General features: G+C 38.8%; 1 protein-coding gene across 3 annotated transcripts in view; it reads left to right on the forward strand.

The window, feature by feature from the left end:
• ACYP2 (acylphosphatase 2) overlaps positions 1–5219 on the forward strand; it is a 190388-nt gene extending 185169 nt beyond the window's left edge. For 2 of the 3 annotated variants that reach the window (XM_047851170.1, XM_047851169.1), the window contains one exon: positions 4670–5219. In XM_047851170.1, the coding sequence (XP_047707126.1) occupies positions 4670–4683 (14 nt within the window). In that variant the 3' untranslated portion in view covers positions 4684–5219. The remainder of the gene's footprint in view (positions 1–4669) is intronic. The other variant, XM_047851168.1, reaches the window with a different exon arrangement.
• The last annotated feature ends 17649 nt before the right edge of the window (positions 5220–22868 follow it).

Genomic DNA, 22868 nt, shown 5'->3' on the forward strand with positions numbered 1-22868 from the left:
ATTCTCCAAACTCTTCTGTTAGATTGTGAGTCACTGAGGGAAGAAATTTCATTTTATTCCTTTATTTTTAACCAAACTCCATACTTTATTTATCTTTCACTAGTTTTTCCACTAATGTCCTTTTCTTGGTCCAGAATCCCATCCAGGATACTGCATTAGTCATCATGTCTCCTTTGGCTTCTCTTGGCAGCCAGTTTCACAGATTTTGTATTTTCCAAGTTTTTATTTAAATTCCATTGGTCAACATACAGTGTAAATTAGTTTCAGGTGTACAGTTTGGTGATTCAACACTTAAAACCAATACCTGGTACTCATCACAACAAGTGCCCTTCTTAATCCCCATCCCCTATTTCAACCATCCCCCCACCTCCCATCTAGCAACCATCAGTTTGTTCTCTATAGTTTCTTGGTTTGCCTCTTTTTTCCCCCTTTGCTTGTTTTGTTTCTTAAATTCTATATATGAGTGAAACCATATGGTATTTGTCTTTCTCTGACTTATTTTGAGCATAATACTCTCTAGCTCCACCCACATTGTTGCAAATGGCATGATTTTGTTCTTGTTTTGTGGCTAATATTCCATTGTATATATACCACATCCTCTTTATCCATTCATCAATCAACGGACACTTGGGCTGTTTCCATAATTTGGCCATTGTGGATAGTGCTGCTATGAACATTGGGGAGCATTTATCCTGCAAATTAGTATTTTTGTATCCTTTGGATAAATACCTAGTAGTGCAACTGTTGGATCCTAGGGTAGTTCTATTTTTAACTTTTTGAGGAACCTCCATACTGTTTGCCAGAGTGGCTGCACTGGTTTGCATTCCTACCAACAGTCTAAGAGGGGTTCCCCTTTCTCCACATCTCACTAGCACCTGTTGTTTCTTGTGTTACTCATTTTGGCCATTCTGACAGGTGTGAGGTGGTATTGCATTGTAGTTTTGATTTGAATTTCCTGGATGATGAGTGACATTGAGCATCTTTTCAAGGGTCCATTGGCCATCTGTATATCTTCTTAGGAAAAATGTCTACTCATTTTTTGGGTGTTGAGTTTTATAAGTTCTTTATATATTTTGGATAGTAAAGAAACTTCATTTTAGATATCTGTAATGCATTCCATTATCAAGGATATCACCTTGCTTACAATGCTACTTAAATATTTACTGAAATGAATTAACTGATACTGTTTGATTATGTGGTTTTTAAACCTTCTTGATACAAAAAGGTGAAATTAAAACACTTGAGCTAGGAGACCTCGCAGTTCTGCCATCTCCCAGATCTGAGCCACACCTATAAAGGGCTGACTGCAGGAGCAGCACATGAGGGAAGTCTCAGGGCTTGCCAAGTGATAGGTGACCAGAACACTCTTCGGTAAGTAGGCAGGTCAGGCAAGATTGCTCCTAGCAGTAGGGGTGGCATGCTTGGAGCCATGACACAAAGTGGCCCTCCTGCATCTGATACAAAGCCATAGCTGAATCACCTAACAGCATGACCATTCTGCCCCTAGCAGTGGCATAGATTTATCCTTGGCCCTACTTGTGGCTGGTGAACTTCTTAATGGTGTTGAAGACCAGCTACAAGTAGGTGGTCAGGCTCTCAACTAGCTAAATACATTGAGTTTTCATCCTAGGTGGATTAGTCATTGCAACTTATAGGCCCACTAGTACTTGTCCTGGATTCACTGGTTCTAATTGTTCTCCACTCATTCTCTCTTGAGCCCATTGAAATACAGCTTTAACTCTACCAAAACTATACTTATCAAGGTCATCAGTGACCAGCGTGTTGCCAAATGCAATGGTCAATTCTCAGTCCTCACCTTACTTGACCTGCCAGCAGCAGGGACCCAGTTGATCCATTCGTGGAGGGTTTCATTTGCCTCCTAGGACAGGATGCCCTTCCAGTTTTGCTCCTACCCCCTAGATGCTTTCTTCTCTTCTTTGCTGGTTTTTCCTCTGCTTCCTGAGCTCTTAACTTTGGGGTGTCCTAAGACACAGTCCCTGTACCTCTTTCCTTTTCTATATGCTTTTTCTCGGCGATGCCATCCAATCTTACGGCTTTCAGTACTGACTACCTGCAGACAAATTCCAACTTTATCTCCTCCAGCCAGACTCAAAGATCCAACTGCCTGCTCAACATCTCATGTAGATGTCTAATATCTCAAAGTCAACTTTCCAAAATTGAACTTTTTTTTTTTTAGGAAATATGATTTTATTTTTCAAGTTTTTATTAAATCCTAGTTAGTTAACATACAGTGTAATATTGGTTTCAGAGGTATAACTTAGTGATTCATCACTTACATATAACACTCAGTGATCAACACAAGTACCCTCCTTAATACCCATCATCCATTTAGCCCATCCCCCACCCACCTCCCTCCATCAACCCTCTTTGTTTTCTATAGTTGAGTATTATGGTTTGCTTCCCTCTCTTCCTCCACCCTTCTCCTACATTCTGTTTTGTTTCTTAAATTCCACATGAATGAAATCATATGGTATCTGTTTTTCCCTGACTGACTTATTTCACTTAGCATTATACTCTCTAGCTCAATCCATGTCATTGCCAGTGGCAAGATTTTGTTCTTTTTAATGGCTGAGTAATATTCTGTTGTGCTTATATACCACATCTTTATCCATTCATCAGTCGATGGACATGTGGGCTCTTTCCATAATTTAGCTACTCAAAACTGAACTTCTAATCTTTCCCCAATCTGCTCTTCACACGGTCTCTCCATTTCAGTGAATCACAACCATTACCAAATAGTTTCTCACCAGTAACTCTGGGGTCATCCTTCAGTCCTCTCTCCCTCACATCATGTCCAATCTGTCAGCAAATCACAGCCAGAATCTGACCGTTTGTCATCATCACCACTGCTACTACCCTGGGCAAATTACTTAACTCTTCTCTCTTTCCTCATCCATACCTTGGGAGTAATGATGGACTATAACTTACAGGGTTAGAGTCTATATAAAGAACTTAGCACAATGCTGAGCAAATAGTGCTTAATATACTTTCGCTTTTATTATTTCTGGCCTTTGTTTTCTAAAAGATTTCAAGGAGATAGTAGTAAAATTGAAGCCATTGGCTCCTTTTCTAAGTAACTGAATTTTGTTCTTCAACATGTGCAATTTCAACTTTGAAGATTTTAACTAAATGAGTTGAAGAAAATAAGATGTGTTACTGGGCTTAGCTTCTGAGAAAGGAGAAACATGAAAATTCACTTTACCTAGTAAAATTGTCACAAGAATCAAAGAAAGGGTTAAATAATTCAATGGCAATTTGAATCATTGGCATTCTTCTCTAGACTGATTAAGAGTAATTTCCAGATTATCGGACCACTTTAGCATAGAAAATATTTTTTAATTCAAGGTTACAGGAGAGTGTTACATATGATAGTACACAGCTGTATGTGGTACTAGCCTCACAACTTGAAAGAACTTTGGGGATATGGGCAAACTTGTGGACTGTTTCTACAGCAACAGCTGGGTAACAGCCAGTGCTTATATTAAACTGCTTCAGGTTGTTTACCTGTAGTCCTATGTAATCTGTCATCCCAACTAATTATTAATAGTTAGAAAGATTCTGGAAAACCTTTAACAGTAATATCTCGGGGGTCAACAATATTAAACTAAGCCTGAATTACATAAGGAAGCATCGCAGATAAGTACCCAAATGCATAAATTAAACACCTATATATTGCTAATAAATAAAAACCATTGCACTATAGAAGCCGAAAAATAGTTTCAGAGCATTTAACTTGTCTCTTTAACGTGGCCATTTTGATAATATATGTATTAAATAGTTTTTGAATAGATCAGAAAATGTTCAGCTAATTTTATTTTAAGTTTTTAAGATTTTATTTTTTTAAGGGGTGCCTGGGTGGCTCAGTCAGTTTAAGCATCTGACTTTGGTTCAGATCATGATCTCACGGTTTTGGGTTAGAGCCCCGCATCCGTCTCTGTGCTTGACAGCTCAGAACCCGGAGCCTGCTTTCAGATTCTGTCTCCCTCTCTCTCTGTCCTTTCCTTGCTAATGCTCTCTCTCTCTTTCACAAATAATTAAAAGAAAATTTTTTTAAAAATTTTTAAAAAGATCTTATTTTTTAATGTAATCTCTATGCCCAAAGTAGGGTTTCCACTTACAACCCTGAGATCAAGAGTTGCATACTGTATTGACTGAGCCAACCAGGCACTCCTCATCTAAAATGTTTATGGGAAATCACATTCTTTACACTTTTTTCATTTTTTCTCTTTCAGCACATGGCAGATATGTACATATACATACGTACACACACCTACCATGTGCTGAGTAATGAGAAAAAACAATGGTGAATTGTTTTTATTATTTACTTCTTTGTAAAAATATTATCCTTTTACATATAAGAGCTAGATTTTAATGGCTTTGAATGCTTTAAAACAGGGAAAATATGAAATCATCAGGAGTTTACTGGGCTTAATTTGCTATAAGCTTTTCTTTGTTCCTGTTTAATTATGTGTTAAACTTTCTGGTACTCTGATACATGATGTATACAATATAAAAAATTATATTTCACATTAGATGCAAAAGTTACTTAGTAAAAGTAAACTCCCATTGTAACCTGTGGTGGGATCATTTTGGCTAGTCCATAGATGCTTTGAGTGCTAATTTTTATTCATTTGTTTATTTTTTGTAGGATGTCCTGGCTGAGCAAGGTTGGAAGTCCTAGTTCTCGCATTGACCGCACAAACTTTTCTAATGAAAAAATCATCTCTCAACTTGACTACTCAAATTTTAGTATCCGATACTAACAGAAGAGAAATAAAAATTTTAATGCTTATATTACACAACAAACACCATATATTCTCAAGTCTATGTACTAGAATAATAGTAGCAGAGTAGGGTAAAAAAAAGAACTTTCTGTTCTGAAAGCTACAACAGAATATATGTTACTAAAAAGGTCTGACACTAAAATAGTTTTACTTGACTATGTTTTTAAGACGCAAAAACATAGTATTGTAAAGGACATTACAAAATATTTAATATGAATATTTAACCTTGTCTTGTGGAATCTTTAATGAATATTATAGCAAGCGTTATTTGGCTAGGATAAAATAAAGCTCAACCATTTAAAAATTAAGCATTGTTTTCTGAATTCTAAAAACCTCCTGAATAATAATTTATTAAATTTGAGTCATTTGTTTAACAAGAACCAGTAGTTAGATATAAATGTATATGATGATCAGTATAACCACAAAATAATATCAATAAAGAATTTTTAAAATTCTGGTTGAGACATTCAATATTTTGGTTGGAGTAACCTAATGCCATCTATGACCTTTATTGTTCTGTGTAGTGAGCAGGTGAGTGATGGTAACTGTTAAGAACCCACAATTTCACTACTACAAACAGCAAGATTTATGTCAACAACTATGTACAATGGTTTGTCCTATTAACCAGAAAAGGAACCGACAGTCCAATTAAATCATACTATCCCATGAACTTGACTTATCATTTAGGGATTTTCACATGTAAATGGTAATTAAGCAACAGGATATATTAAGGAGAAGGTTCATTTCTATGCCATAGAATTACTGAAAAAAGATCTTTAACTCAAAATACTAGGGGACTTCAAATGTTGTAGGCATATAATGTGTATGTCCTTCAGTGATCTCCTAATTTTTGTACCAATGGAATCCTTCATTAAAACAAAATTTACATGGAATTTAATACCTAAAGTAAGTAAAAAAGCCCACTAGTATGACTGAAATGGGCATGGAGGTCCTTGGAGCCCTGCATGCTTGGTCTCACTTTGCCTCCTGCATCTTGTCTGCCTTGGACAATTTCACATCCCCTAGGAATCCACATTAGAAACTACCATTCTGTCTGTAGAACCAATCTCCACTGTTACTCTCGATGGCATGGACAAAGACTTCAGGCCTCTTTCTTTTACCTGCTCCAAGAGTAGACTTGAGAAAAGAAAATGAGGTGAGACTGACATCATTCCTTTGAAAGGTTAACTCTGTGCATAATAATAATATTGATATCTACCATACACAAGACAACACAAAATCAGGGAATGACCAAGATATTTTTTTAAAACTTTCCAAACACACTTAAAGGAATAAAACAACTTTCCTATTATTCTAATGTCATCATCATGTTAAGCATTATACATGTCAAATATTATATAGGAGAATCTATTGTGATAGTCATTTGAATTTTTCTCTTATTTCCCTACTCCTGGTTGAAAGAAGGGAGAAAAGCCTTTGTATTCCCTAAGCTCAGGGAAGCTTTTGGTGCTAGTGTCCTGGAGACAACTTCTCTTCCAAGATTGAATTTTAAAGAGGGCATATGATGCTATGAGTGGAGGACAAAGATTAACACTAGGCTTTTAGCAGGCAAAAGAGAAGCAGAATTGGCAAGAGCCAAGAGGAAGAGATTATCCAAGACTTTGAGAAGGTACCAAAGGCCTTGGGTTTCCTAAGAGATGGAGACCTGTGCCTTTCTCCCCAGCAGCACCTGTGCAGGATGGCTACACCTGAGAAGGGGGCAGCTTGAACACTCAGAGAAGAAGGGTCCCAGGCCCAGGGACTCCTGGTACCAGCAAGATTCCTGTCCCCAAAAATGCCACAAAGCATCCTGCTACAGGGGACCATGGTGGCTCAGACAATAGTCCTGGCAACTAGAATGGACTAGAAGCCAGAGAAATCTTTCCTGAATGTTCTCTGTGCATGAAATCCTTTCTGTGGTCCTTCTGGAAGAGAGCAGACAATCCCAGGGATGACTGAGAATTAACCTCCCACCGGTCAGACAGGATGGGGCTTGAAAGAGATTTGCTTTGATTTACAGAAAATAAAATAGACATTTCTTGCACACTCAAGTTTGAAACAAAATCGGTATCTCTTTACACATAGAAAGGCTAAGTGATTTTAGAAAAATACCATCTCAGAAGTGACACCAATATGTCACTTTTTATTACCTTGCTATACTCTGGTAGTTCCCTTCCCAACTGTCTTTATAAGAAAATCATACCTTACTGGCACAATCTTCTAACTGCACAAAGTGAATCACATTAGTCAAGGTTACTTAATGATTAACACATAATGAAATTCCATCACAGGATGAAAAATGTAAATAATGATTAAAAGTAGTGTTTGTGAATGGGTAGAAAGCAAGAGGGAAGTTGTAAAAATGTATTATGGATACCAGAGAACACATCTTATCAGTAAACTTGATTATGTCAAATTTCACAGTGAATGCACACAGGGAATTTTAAATTTATTTATTTTAGATAATAAACCTTGACAAGTTTAGTCAGAATTAGACATTTTAAAAATCAAGGAAAAAAAGCAGAAGATGGGTATCTACTTCAGTGACTATCAACCAGTAAGTGTTACAACACTTCACATGCCCACACCCTCTTCAGGAAACACGCATCAGAATCGGGGGTATGATCTGTAAAAACATATTAAATACTATTTTCTAAATTAATATAAAAATTCCTATTTTATTTTATTTTTTTAAACTTTTTTTTCAACGTTTATTTATTTTTGGGACAGAGAGAGACAGAGCATGAATGGCGAGGGGCAGAGAGAGAGGGAGACACAGAATCGGAAACAGGCTCCAGGCTTTGAGCCATCAGCCCAGAGCCTGACGCGGGGCTCGAACTCCCAGACTGCGAGATCGTGACCTGGCTGAAGTCGGACGCTTAACCGACTGCGCCACCCAGGCACCCCAACCTTTTATTTTTTTTAAGTTTATTTATTTTGAGACAGAGCACAAGTAGGGAAGGGGCAGAGAGAGAGAGAGAGAGAGAAAGAGAGAGAGAACCAAGCAGGCTCCATGCTGTTAGTGCAGAGCCCAATGCGGGCTCAAACTCATGAACCATGAGATCATGACCTGAGCCGAAATCAAGAGTTATGCTTAACTAACTGAGCCACCCCGTGCCCCGAAAATGCCTATCTTTTAAAAAGCTAGCTCATGAAGTAAAGCTCAGGGAAGTCTTCTTGACTGGAGGGAATATGCAAAAGATAGACCCTTCACCAGGTAGGGTGCATAGAAGCAACTATGCTGTGAGAGATATATGAGACTTTTCCTTAGGAAGAGTATGTGCTTCTAAGCTTGAGAAGAAGCTATTGAAGTTTCATCTGACACAGGGAATCTCTAAATTCAAGGGAATATCCTGCCTGAGGGATCCTTGTGCTTCAGAGGTAGCTACTTATGTTAACAAAGAACAGAGAAGCACTGAAGGAACAGAGCTAACAGGTGGCTGGTGTGTGTGTCTGGGGGGGGGGGGTGGTGTCAGGAGATATAGCAACACCCACTAGTTTGTGCTGGAAACTGGTCACTATTTTTATGACTAGATATTTTTAACTTTGTCTATTGAAGGAATTTTTCAGAAGTACCTATCTCTAAGCTCATAATTAAAACAGAAAAGACAATAGAAAACCAGAATCTACTTCCAAAAATTAGCCTGTATTTGGAAGGTATATCATGAATATATTTCACATGGTAGCTCTCTCTGGCCTCTGTTAATTTGGATATCAAAGAATTGTTCACTACATAGAGGGACAAGGTTTTTATATCTGGAACAAATTGCAGGAACTGAAAATAGGCAACTCTGTGCAGCAGGAAATAGGAATCAAAAGACCTGCATTCTGGGTCCAATCCATCCATTAATTGTATGCCTAGGTCATTTGCAAAGTCAAGAATTTGAACTAAATCAAGACTTTTTGCAGGATTCCTGTAAGCCAGAAGCCTCCCAGGAGGTGGTGCAGGGAGAGGTACAGAACGGCCATGCGAAAGATGGTTAGTTGAGGGTCCTCATATCTGCTCCAATCAAAGCAGCTCTGCTCTCCTCTCTTTCACGCATTAGGATTATCCGCAAGACATCTGCTGAGAAGAATTCTTTCTCAAGTAAAACAAAAACAAACAACACCACCACCACCAACAAAACGACTATGAATTTAGTATTTGGGGTCTTCTTTTCTAAGTTTCTATACATGTTAAACTCAAATTCATTTCTTGTTCTCTTGACTACTTCCATCAAGCCACTGTGTTACCTATACTCTACCTTTAACTATTTCCATTGAAATGTGGAAGTTACGAAAAGTACTATTGGAAATAAATTATTTTTCATAGTGGTCTCCACAAAGGTCCATGGTGACTAAAATATTTCTGAAATCAATTTCTGTTGTCTTTTGTTTCTATGTGCCAAAATGAAAAATATGCAAGAGGAAACACAAGTATATACCTAGTGGCTTAATTAAAATGTATTTTATAAGCATAGCCTAGAGATTTTTAACCTGATATTTAGAATTATGTCTAAGAGATAATTTTCCTTTTCTTAATTGATTCAAATTGTTTTTGAATAAAACCAAAGTCTGATAAAAATTTAATACAATTTTAGAATTATCAGACTTGAAAGTCTCAAGTCTTAGTGTGTGATCTCACTGGCAGGTTTTTCTACAGAAAGTGGATTTTTCCCCATTGTAGAGACATGATTTATTCTCTCTTTGCTGCTTAAAGGTCTGTATACATTATTGGTTGGATGTCCAAGATGCTTCTTTTATACTCAAACTAGGTTTTTCTTTTTTTAGTTTTATTTTCCATGTTGGCACAATGGACGCTGCAAGTAGCAGTGGCTACAAGCCTCCCATCTGGTGGCTGCTGCTTTTATTCCCTTCCCTTCTCATTTTTTTACAAATACTAAAAATGCATACGGAAAGAGAACATGCAAGAGATTAATTGTATTGGAAATAGAGTTTCTGTTTCAAAACAAGTATTAAAAGCAAGGATTACAGTCAGTCATTTGGTCATTTGCAAGCATCAAGACAGAATTTCTACTGAATTTAGTACACAGTAATCTGGATTAACAACATGCTTGCAATGCTTAACCAGGAAATTGGCATGAACAGGTAGACACAACATCCTATTATTTTTGAGATGCATTATCTACAACAACCAGAACAAATGGAACACAATCCTACGTTTTGGGTACTATTTTCTGAAGTAGCAAAAGCAGAATCAAACTTTCTCTCTGTTCTCTGATCCCAACTACCATTCTTTCTCTATTAACTGGGATAATTTAATTTTTCAGTCATAGCACATCAGAAAGAGAAGGACACAGTTAGCATGCTGGGTGGTCCCTTTACTTAAAGCATGGAAGTGAGGCCAGGTAGCTTCCTAAGTGTTCACTTGAAAATGATTTCAACTTTGTAAATTTTTAAGTATATCCTTTCATATGTGTATTCCATAATTAAAAAAATTAAAGCTCCTAGAAATCTCATAGCAAAATAACAAAATACTGGATTAGAAGAGTCCAACCATTCTAGGGCTTTAGACTTGAAAAGGATACCTACCCTCTGTGGGCAAATACCAGTATGTAATCAAATTCTTCTCATTAAAAGATGAACAGTAAACCAAATTAGCCTTAAAATTTACGAAAAAAGCACCATAGTTAAGGTAAATGGAACATTATCCTTTAGAATCAGGCGAAGTACACACCTCTAAAAGTTATTTATAATAGAAAAATATTTTCAGGGAACACCTGCTTTTATCATTGATAGCATATAATGAAAATTTATCTTTGAAAAGAGCAGGGAGCTATTGTGGGTGAGGGGGAGATGTGCAGATTAAAATAAAAAATATGGATTATGGGAAATTAGCTGAGATGTAAAAATCATATTCTGAAGAGCAGGCAACATACACATACAGACACACTTAAGCTATGGACAGACTACAGGAAACCCAGAAGGGAATAGGGGAATTGCTATCCATTCTGGAATTATTAAAACTGGCAAATTTCATTAATGATGTAGAGCTGTGGTTGCTAATACCAGCTGATTATCAGAATTACCTAGGAAGCCTTTTAAATACACATATTACTAGGTGGTTCATACCCAGACCTACTGAACCAGAATCTTCTTGGCTTTTGTTCCTGAATCTGCATGTTTAAAAATACCCCCAGGTGATTTTGACAATCAGGCAGGCTTTGCAAACACTTCCCCCTCCCCTACTGCTCTCTCTCTCTCAAAATAAATCAATAAACATTAGAAAAACATAATACAGTAGGAGGAAGGGAGGGGCAGAAAGTGGCTGGAGGTATAGATAAAGCAAGATTGAACATGAGCTGACAACTACTAAAGTGGGCACATAGATCATTAGACCATTCTTTATCATTTCCTTTATTTATATTTTCCATAACAAAGAGCTAAAAAATATGTGCTCAAATCCAACCACTTCTCACTACCTCTAGGCTAGTGATCCTAGTCCCCGTTATTCCTCTAATAGTCTCCTAACCAAACTCCCTGCTTCTTCCTTCCTCAGCCTGTACTTGACACAGTATTTAGCAATACTATTGAAACAGAAATTTAAACTGGGTGGCTCAGTTGGCTGAGCTTAGGACTCTTGATTTTGCCTTGAAAAAAAAAATTTAGAACATGTCACTCTTCGGCTTAAAACCTTCTGATTGCAGGCTATTTTACTCTAAGTCAAAGCCACAATTGTATTACAATCATCTATAATCTGGCCTCCCCTTATGTGTCTTTGATTTCATCTCCTACTGCTCTTCCTCTTGCTCACCTGTTCCAGCCTCATGGAACTCCTTATTGTTGCTTGATAGTCCCAGGCATCCTCTACATTCAGGTCCTTCCACCCCTATTTTCTCTGACTTAAATGCTTTTCTCTTGGATCCACAGGTATCACTCCAGGTCTCTGGATAAATGTCACTTTATCAACGAGCCCTTCCCTGGTCACCTACTTAAATTGTCAAACACACTCCTTTAACTCCTTAGCTACTTCTTTCTCCATGGTGCTTATCACCATCTAACTAATAATCCCTATTTTACTAATTTATTGTCTTTATCCCAGTGTAAGCTACATTAGGACAGGAATGTATTTAAGTTTGTACCCTGCTGTATCTGTAGCACCTAGGACAGCACATGGCCATAATAAGTGCTCAAGAGTGTTTGTTGAATTAGACACAGAAAAAGAAATAGTTCCTCAAGGGCTTAAACAGAAGACGACGGCTTCATGAAAATATGTAAAAAATGTTTTAAATTCCCCTATAAACACTCCTCCCATAATCTAAGCATATGCTGATTATGAGACACATAAAATAAAAACTTCCACTATCATTCATGATGTAGTGACAAGCACTAAACTTAGCCTTCCATGGTAAACAACTAGGACACTGCACAAAATATATGCAACAAGTGTTTTCAGACACAGGAGAACAGGCAGTGCAGGACTGTGATCCCAAGGAAAGGAGAACAAATGAAGTGAGCCCTGTAAGTGCCATTATTTTCTGCCTAGAGGCAATTTCCAGAGTGTGGGGGCAGGAAGTGTTTGGAGGCCTTACTGAAGAGAAGGGACAGAATGGAGTTTAGGGAGACACAGCTCTACTTGGCTGGTGGCTACCATATTAGACAGCACAGCTCTAGACTAATGAGGGAAAAATGGAAACAAATCCATTGAAATTTAATAGTGGTTGTCTCTAGCAGGTCAAATCGTGCTTAATGTATATGTTTACCAACTTTTTCTATAATAAGCATGTATTTCTTTTGTAATAGGGAAAAAAAACCCATTGAAAACATGTGTACATCAAATTCCTAATACCTAACTTGGAATTATAAGAAGTGATTTCACCAGAAAAGTTTTAGAATCAAACTCTAATAGTAGAGAAACTGAGGTAGCACTTGATCCTTCAAAGCAGTGTTCATCTCTGGATAGGAATTTCTACACCAACAAAGAGTTGAGCAAAATGGAAATCTCATTTGAATTTAAGGAAATTAGTTTCAAATTTTCATGTGCAAGTGAAATGAATAGTTTCTTAACAACAACATTTCCTCTGCATAGTGAGGGATCTAGACAGGATTATTAGTAAGTAGTATAAGAAAGGCATTCTATCTCAGAGACATAATGGACTACGCTGACAATAAAAAAATCAGTTAAGTTGTGAAACTTTCATTCACTTGTCTAATTGTATATAACAGAAGGGAAAGAGCTTTGTGTTTATAGTTGCGGAAAATTTAACAAATATTTTAATAAAGTAGAAAATGAAATCAGTTTAATGGACTCAACCTGAGATAAATAAAAGATGTAGTATTAGCTTTTTAAAAAATTGAGGGGATATACTGTAAATTCTTTCAATGTCTACAACCTGACCTCCTCACATTTCCTCCTTCCCAACAGTGCTTCAGTGTAGCAACAATTAGACCTCTTAATGGGCCCCATTAGTGCCTAAAATATGCAGCCCGAATAATACAGTTGAGACATCAGCATTCTGGTAGTTAGGCCTTAGCTTAACTCTGATTTTAGAAAGAATGCCAATGTTCCATTCGTTTTATTGTTTTACCCATTGTTTGAAAACAGAGTGGAAAAAAACCACATTAGCTCTTCTAGAATGTCAGCAAACGCGGGTAACTCTAAATGTGTAGAGCTGTCAATCCCTGGCACATCACAGGGCTTTAGTTCAGCAGTATGTGTGTATGTGGGCAACGTTGCCAGCCATGAGTTCAAACTCTTCACTGACACAAGTTTAAATTCTACCTAGCACATCCTGTGGTACTAAAAGTTTTGCTACATTTAAAAAATTAATCACGTCCAAAGACAAAACTTGAGTGTATTAAATGGTATTCAGAGGACTAAATTTGAAAATATCACTTTGATATAAGATAGAACAGGTCATTTTACTGCAAATCATGTTTTTCCAAACTATAATATGCATTGTTTTTTTTAAGTACTGGCTGTCCCTGAGTAGCTCACAATTTGGGAAATAAGAACTTCACAAACACACATCTATGGTAAAGTTCCAAGGTAATGAATGAATGATATTTTGTTAGTGTGGTCTGTGTGGGGCAAATCTTAAAAAATTAAGGCCCAGTATTAAGCGCTGCCTTGATACCTGATTAAATCAGGAGGGCCTTAAATGGCCTAACTGCAAAGTGTCTTTCCCACTCTGCTCCCATGGGAAAGTCCCCTAGCCAAACAACCCTCCTTCCAAGGGACCAGATGCACTTCTGGCTTATCCCTGAGTACCAAGTTTTAGGTCCCTGCTAGCCTGCAAAATTATCCAAGCAAGCCAATCACATTCCTCAGTGGAAACCAGGGGTGACCTCATCCCGCCTGCCTCCCACAGCCTCTGGTTGTTCATTTTGTGCTTGTTGCAACCCTGTGTGGCCCTGCATGGGTTGGTGTCCATCCCCTTGGCTATGAGTGTGACTAGCGAACTGTTGCTAGTGTCATCTGTCCAATGTCAGGTGTCATGTATTCAACCACCCCCATAACTGTGGGGCAGCAATATCTCCCTCATCAACAGCACAAATAGGAGGGGATTAGAATAAGCTACCTCTCTTAATACTGCAAAATGTCTTTAGAAAAAGATCCTTACAGTGGCTGTCTAAAACGTTTTGGTGAAGTAGGTTGGTCTGAATGGAGAATGATGTTAAGGATTTGGTTTTGCACATGGCTTTGGTCTTACCTTTGGATTCTCTGCCAAAGAAGGATATAGACAAGAAATGATAGCCAAATAGCAAACATAGTAATACTTTCATTAACTGCACAAGGACCAACAATGGGATAAAAAAATAGACTACAAGCTAGATTACAGAAACTGACTTAGAGTAGGAGGCCAAAGTGAGCCCTCTTACTTCCCCTGGGATTTCTCTTGAATTCTATACCCTCTCCATGATTATGGATGACTGGGCCATCAGCTCCATCCAGCTGCAGGTATAACTGACTGTTAAAATGGCCAGGCCATCTGAGATAGACCCTGTTCGGTTTGTCCAATTCCTGGAGACAGGAAGTCCACCATCCCTGAGCAATGACCTTTAACACAATGATCCTACCTACTGGTAAGTCCAGTTCTAACAGTCCACTGAGCAAGTATGTTCTCCAGCATAATGAAAGTGGGTGGAGAGAGGGATGCCAGAAGTGGAGCAATGGTTTCTTTTTAAACCACGAACAAAGGGGAAAGGAAGTTCCTTCTTCCAAACAGGAGTGAACACAGTTCAGGTAAGTTAACTGTATCTGCAAACAGAGTAAAGCAGAAATGAGAATGATTTTGTGGTAAAATATACTGTTTGGACCAGAGGATCCAAACTGTGGAGCTGTGAGATCAGTAGGCTCAGTGTGAAGACAGAGATCCATGCCTTGTGAGCATGTCAAGTCCAAAGCCAAAAGGGGGTTGAAAAATACCCTTGCCCTTGCCGAAAATAGGCAGTCTGATTTAAAAAAAAAAAAATGAAACCTTTCTTACATAAACACTAAGGTCTCGGGACACTCCAGGATTCCAGTCTCTGGTACCCATAACTCTCCATGAAAAATTCCAGAAGCAGGGAGAAACCAGCGGGCTGGCAGAGAAAGAACGGGGACCATATAAAACTTAGTGGACATTTCTGTCATTTATTCAGGAAACATCTACTGATGCCAAGCACTGTGCCTGGGGCTGGGTGCACAGAAAGGAATATGAGAAAATCCCAACTTTTAAGTCATTTATTTTCTGATGGCAATGCTGCCAGATGACAAGTGGCTGAGCACCTGCCAGGTGGCAGGCAGTACACTATGGACCATCTTATTTCAGCCTCACAAGAACACAATGAGGAAAGCAGGCATGATAATTATTACCACTTTATGATAAGGAAATTTAGGTTTAGAAAGACAAAACTTGACTCTCTGGAGCCAAGCGTAGATGAGAGGCCCACGGAAGAGGGTAGGAAGGGCAGAGAGGGGGTGCGCGCTACATGGACTGGCAGGAGGGAGCCAGGGCAGTAGAGGGGCAGCCAGCCCACCCAGCAAGGCAGAGCCCCAGAGTCTGGCTTGCAAAAGTGGAGGGGCCAGACTGGGTGAGTTCTGACAGCCAGTGGGACTTAACATCTGGAAAGTTATAAGTCAACAGCTCTGCTCGGAGAGGAGGGCTAGAGGACAACCAACGGGAGGGAAAGTTGTTGAGCCCAGCTTGGCAGGGAACAAAGGTGCTGGGAAGTGCCATCTCCCTCTCCCATCCCCCAGCCAAAATCCCAAAAGGAACCAGTTCCCATCAGGGAACTTGCTTGCACCATGCAAACACCCAACGCTGTGCTTCTGCGGATCCATCCCTCTGACGGTCTGACTCCCTGCTGGTGCTGCAGGGCCCCTTGGGAAGTGGATCACCGAAGGAAAAGCGAAGTGAGCCTGCCCCTCCCGTCCCTGTGCACCTTGCCAATCCACCCCAGCTAATATGCCAGATCCCATCAAAGCAGCACAAGCCTGGCAGTGTACAAGTAGCCCAGACAGGCCACACCACTCCACAGTGAGTCCTGCCCCAGGGGAGGGGAAGATAAGGTCACACCAGTCTGACTGTGGCTCAAGCAGTGGGCTGGGGGCAGACATCAGTTCTGACTGCGGCCCCACCCACCAACACAAGTCACTCCGGACAGCACAGGGGAAGTGCCCTGCAGTTTGGAGCCACCACAGGGACTATCCAAAATGACGAAACGGAAGAATTCTCCTTAAAAGAAACCCCAGGAAGTAGCAACAGCTAACGAACTGATCAAAAACGATTTAAGCAATATAGCAGAAAATGAATTTAAAATAATAGTCATAAAATTAATCACTGGGCTTGAAAAAAGTATAGAGGACAGCAGAGAATCTATCACTACAGAGATCAAGGGACTAAGAAACAGTCAGGAGGAGCTAAAAAATGCTATAAATGAGCTGAAAAATAAAATGGAGGTGACCACAGCTCAGATTGAAGAGGCAGAGGAGAGAATAGGTGAATTAGAAGATAAAATTTTGGAAAAAGAAGAAGCTGAGAAAAAGAGAGATTAAAAAAAATTCAGGAGTATAAGGGGAGACTTAGAGAACTAAGTGACATAATTAAATGAAATAATACATGCATAATTGGGATTCCAGAGGAGGAAGAGAGAGGGAAAGGTGCTGAAGGTGTACTTGAAGAAACAATAGTTGAGAACTTCCCTGAACTGGGGAAGGAAAAGGGCATTGAAATCCAAGAGGCACAGAGAACTCCCTTCAGACGTAACTTGAATCAATCTTCTGTACAACATATATCATAGTGAAACTGGCAAAATACAAGGATAAAGAGAGGATTCTGAAAGCAGCTAGGGATAAACATGCTCTAACATATAAAGGGAGACCAATAAGACTCGTGACGGATCTGTCTACTGAAACTTGGCAGGGCAGAAAGGAATGGCAGGAAATCTTCAATGTGATGAACAGAAAAAAAAAATGCAGCCGAGAATCCTTTATCCAGCAAGTCTGTCATTTAGAATAGAAGGAGAGATAAAGGTCTTCCCAAACAAACAAAAACTGAAGGAATTCATCACCACTAAACCAGCCCTACAAGAGATCCTAAGGGGGGAATCCTGTGAGACAAAGTACCAGAGACATCACTGCAAGCATGAAACCTACAGACATCACAATGATTCTAAACCCATATCTTTCTATAATAACACTGAATGTAAATGGACTAAATGCGCCAACCAAAAGACATAGGGTATCAGAATGTATAAAAAAACAAGACCTATCTATTTGCTGTCTACAAGAGACTCATTTTAGACCTGAGGACACCTTCAGATTGAAAGTGAGGAGATGGAGAACTATCTATCACGCTACTGGAAGTTAAAAGAAAGCTGGAGTAGCCATACTTGTATCAGACAAACTAGACTTTAAATTAAAGGCTGTAACAAGAGATGAAGAAGGGCATTATATAATAATTACAGGTATATCCATCAGGAAGAGCTAACAATTATAAATGTCTATGTGCCGAATACGGGAGCCCCAAATATATAAAACAATTACTCACAAACATAAGCAACCTTATTGATAAGAATGTGGTAATTGCAGGGGACTTTAATACTCCACTTACAACGTTGGATAGATCATCTAGACACAGGATCAATAAAGAAACAAGGGTCCTGAATGATACACTGGATCAGATGGACTTGACAGATATATTTAGAACTCTGCATCCCAAAGCAACAGAATATACTTTCTTCTCAAGTGCACATGGAACCTTCTCCAAGATAGATCACATACTGGGTCACAAAACAGCCCTTCATAAGTATACAAGAATTGAGATCATACCATGCATACTTTCAGACCACAATGCAATGAAGCTTGAAATCAACCACAAGAAAAAGTCTGGAAAACCTCCAAAAGCATGGAGGTTAAAGAACACCCTACTAAAGAATGAATAGGTCAACCAGGCAATTAGAAAAGAAATTTAAAAATATATGGAAACAAATGAAAATGAAAATACAACAATCCAAACACTTTCAGATGCAGCAAAGGCAGTCCTGAGAGGAAAATACATTGCAATCCAGGCCTATCTCCAGAAACAAGAAAAATCCCAAATACAAAATCTAACAGCACACCTAAAGGAAATAGAATCAGAACAGCAAAGACATCCCAAACCCAGTAGAAGAAGAGAAATAATAAAGATCAGAGGATAAATAAACAATAGAGAATCCAAAAAAACTGTAGAGCAGATCAATGAAACCAAGAGTTGGGTTTTTGAAAAAATAAACAAAATTGATAAACCTCTAGCCAGACTTCTCAAAAACAAAAGGGAGATGACCCAAATAGATAAAATCATGAATGAAAATGGAATTATTACAACCAATCCCTCAGAGATACAAGCAATTATCAGGGAATACGATGAAAAATTATATGCCAACAAACTGGACAACCTGGAAGAAATGGACAAATTCCTAAACACCCACACACCTCCAAACTCAAACAGAAAGAAATAGAAAGCTTGAACAGACCCATAACCAGCGAAGAAATTGAATCAGTTATCAAAAATCTCCCAACAAATAAGAGTCCAGGACCAGATGGCTTCCCAGGGGAGTTCTACCAGACATTTAAAACAGAGATAATACCTATCCTTCTCAAGCTGTTCCAAAAAATAGAAAGGGAAGGAAAACTTCCAGACTCATTCTATGAAGCCAGTATTACTTTGATTCCTAAACTAGACAGAGACCTAGTAAAAAGAACTATAGGCCAATATCCCTGATGAATATGGATGTAAAAATTCTCAGTAAGATACTAGCACATTGAATTCAACAGCTTATAAAAAGAATTATTCACCATGATCAAGTGGGATTCATTCCTGGGATGCAGGGCTGGTTCAACATTCGCAAATCAATCAATGTGATACACCACATTAATAAAAGAAAAGATAAGAACCATATGATCCTGTCAATCGATGCAGAAAAGGCATGACAAAATTCAGCATTCTTTCTTAATAAAAACCTTCCAGAAAGTCAGGATAGAAGGAACATACTAAACATCATAAAAGCCATTTATGAAAAGCCCACAGCTAATATCATCCTCAATGGGGAAAAACTGAGAGCTTTCTCCCTGAGATCAGGAACACGACAGGGATGTCCACTCTCACCGCTGTTGTTTAACATAGTGTTGGAAGTTCTAGCATCAGCAATCAGACAACAAAAGGAAATCAAAGGCATCAAAATTGGCAAAGATGAAGTTAAGCTTTCACTTTTTGCAGATGACAGGATATTATACATGGAAAACCCGACAGACTCCACCCAAAGTCTGCTAGAACTCATACATGAATTCAGCAAAGTCGCAGAATACAAAATCAATGTACAGAAATCAGTTGCATTCTTATACACTAATAATGAAGCAACAGAAAGACAAAAAAAGAAACTGATCCCATTCATAATTGCACCCAGAAGCATAAAATACCTAGGAATAAACCTAACCAAAAATGTAAAAGATCTGTATGCTGAAAACTATAGAAAGCTTATGAAGGAAATTGAAGAAGATATAAAGAAATGGAAAAACATTCCCTGCTCATGGATTGGAAGAATAAATATTGTCAAAATGTCAATACTACCCAAATCTATCTACACATTCAATGCAATCCCAATCAAAATTGCACCAGCATTCTTTTCGAAGCTAGAACAAGCAATCCTAAAATTCATATGGAACCACAAAAGGCCCCGAATAGCCAAAGTAATTTTGAAGAAGAAGACCAAAGCAGGAGGCATCACAATCCAGACTTTAGCCTCTACTACAAAGCTGTCATCATCAAGACAGCATGGTATTGGCACAAAAACAGACACATAGACCAATGGAATAGAATAGAAACCCCAGAACTAGACCCACAAACGTATGGCCAACTCATCTTTGACAAAGCAGGAAAGAACATCCAATGGAAAAAAGACAGTCTCTTTAACAAATGGTGCTGGGAGAACTGGACAGCAACATGCAGAAGGATGAGACTAGACCACTTTCTTACACTATTCACAAAAACAAACTCAAAATGGATAAAGGACCTGAATGTGAGACAGGAAACCATCAAAACCCTAGAGGAGAAAGCAGGGAAAAACCTCTCTGACCTCAGCCACAGCAATTTCTTACCTGACACATCTCCAAAGGCAAGGGAATTAAAAGCAAAAATGAACTATTGGGACCTCATGAAGATAAAAAGTTTCTGCCCAGCAAAGGAAACAACCATCAAAACTAAAAGGCAACCAACGGAATGGGAAAAGATATTTGCAAATGACATATGGGACAAAGGGCTAGTATCCAAAATCTATAAAGAGCTCACCAAACTCCACACCCGAAAAACAAATAACCCAGTGAAGAAAAGGGCCGAAAACATGAATAGACACTTCTCTAAAGAAGACATCCAGATGGCCAACAGGCACATGAAAAGATGCTCAATGTCGCTCATCAGGGAAATACAAATCAAAACCACACTCAGGTATCACCTCACGCCAGTCAGAGTGGCTAAAATGAACAAAACAGGAGACTATAGATGCTGGAGAGGATGTGGAGAAACGGGGACCCTCTTGCACTGTTGGTGGGAATGCAAACTGGTGCAGCCACTCTGGAAAACAGTGTGGAGATTCCTCAAAAAGTTAAAAATAGACCTACCCTATGACCCAGCAATAGCACTGCTAGGAATTTATCCAAGGGATACAGGAGTACTGATGCATAGGGGCACTTGTACCCCAATGTTTATAGCAGCACTCTCAACAATAGCTAAATTATGGAATTGCCTAAATGTCCATCAACTGACAAATGGATAAAGAAATTGTGGTTTATATACACAATGGAATACTATGTGGCAATGAGAAAGAATGAAATATGGCCTTTTGTAGCAACGTGGATGGAACTGGGGAGTGTTATGCTAAGTGAAATAAGTCATACAGAGAAGGACAGATTCCATATGTTTTCACTCCTATGTGGATCCTGAGGAACTTAACAGAAGACCATGGGGGAGGGGAAGGAAAAAAATGGTTAGAGAGGGTGGGAGCAAAAACATAAGAGACTCCTAAAAACTGGGAACTGAGGCTTATGGGGGTTCGAAGGGAGGGGTGGGTGGCTGAAGGATATTGAGGAGGGCACCTGTTGGGATGAGCACTGGGTGTTGTATGGAAACCAATTTGACAATAAATTTTATAATAAAAAATAAAATTAAAAAAATAAAAAAATAAAAATAAAGACAAAACTTATCCAAAGTCAAGTCATTAAGAAATGGTCCCAACATCAGGGCACAGTTTGTGACAATTATGGTAAATTCCTGTAAATACTGAATGAGACAAAAAGTATCAAAAAAGAAGTAGAATTTCCATTCTATCTATACTCATTTCAGAAGAAAGGACCATAACGGATATAAGTTAAAAAGTATAAAAAATTTTCTTTGAGAAGGTAAAAAAAGAGAAAGTTTAAAGAATAGTAATTCTAAGGGGGGAAAAAAATCACAACTCTGACATGAGTAGAAAATGATAGAAGGAAAATAGTAACTTTGGTATATAACCCGATGAAGTACGGGCAACATAAAATTTTATGGCTCCTATATATTTTATTTTATTTTATATAACCTCAAACATTCATTAGGGAAATAATATATTTAAAATAATTCTGTTTTCCCATTAGCGAAACTTTCTGTTCTCACCCAATCTAATCAAACTATATTGCAGTCAAATCAAAGTCCTATGTTTTACACAAGTCAGGCCCATCTTCAGAGAGAGAAATAGAAGTTTGGAGCAGATAATCTTTTTTTTTTAATGTTTATTAATTTATTTTAAGAGAGTATGTGTTTGTGAGCAGGGGAGGGGCAGAGAGAGAAGCAGAGAGAGAGAATCCTAAGAAGGCTGTACGCTGAGCCCTAAGCCCCATGTGGGGCTGGATCTCACCATCTCATGACTATGAGATCATGACCTGAGCCAAGATCAAGAGTTGGACTCTTGACCGACTGAGCTACCCAGGCACCCCTTGAGCAGATGATCTTATGGCTGAGCTTCTCAGTTTCACAGTCTTAATACAGATGAAATATAGCTTAAAATAAAGATTAATAGCAGGCCGAACAAGCAAGCAGGAGCTAAAATATGAACAAAAACCAAAAGGAAAGACTAGCAGGAGAGTCTGTTACCAAAGTGGCTGCTGATACAAACTGTACTTAATATGTGGGGAGTTGCTCTGTCCCATGCAATGCACTCCATGAGGGTGAGGTTAGGACACTAGCATGGTCCAACCATTGCACTTAAGGAAGAGGAGTTTAGCAAAGCCCTTTGGTGTACAACTGCTCCTTTAGCCCTGCCGGAGCCGAGAGGAGAAATGTTGGTAGCCCAGTGTCCGGACAAAGGCACAGAGAAGTCAGACTTGTCCCCTGGACTTCTGACAGGGAAGCCAGGCCCTTGCTCATTGTGGTAGCTTGTTACCTTCAATGGTGGCTCACAAGGCTTCCTTGTGGTGCCCGCGATGCTAACTAGCCATGATAATGTAAGGACTATGGTATTTCCCTACCTATTCGCTTCATGGCAAAAAAATTGCAGTAATACCAGGATTCTTTCTAATGCTGCCTTCCTGCTCTTAAAATATAGGAAATCCTGTAAGATATCTTTTCCTCAATCTTA

The sequence above is a fragment of the Prionailurus viverrinus genome, chromosome A3, assembly GCF_022837055.1.
Source record: "Prionailurus viverrinus isolate Anna chromosome A3, UM_Priviv_1.0, whole genome shotgun sequence".
NCBI classification, from domain to species: domain Eukaryota; kingdom Metazoa; phylum Chordata; class Mammalia; order Carnivora; family Felidae; genus Prionailurus; species Prionailurus viverrinus.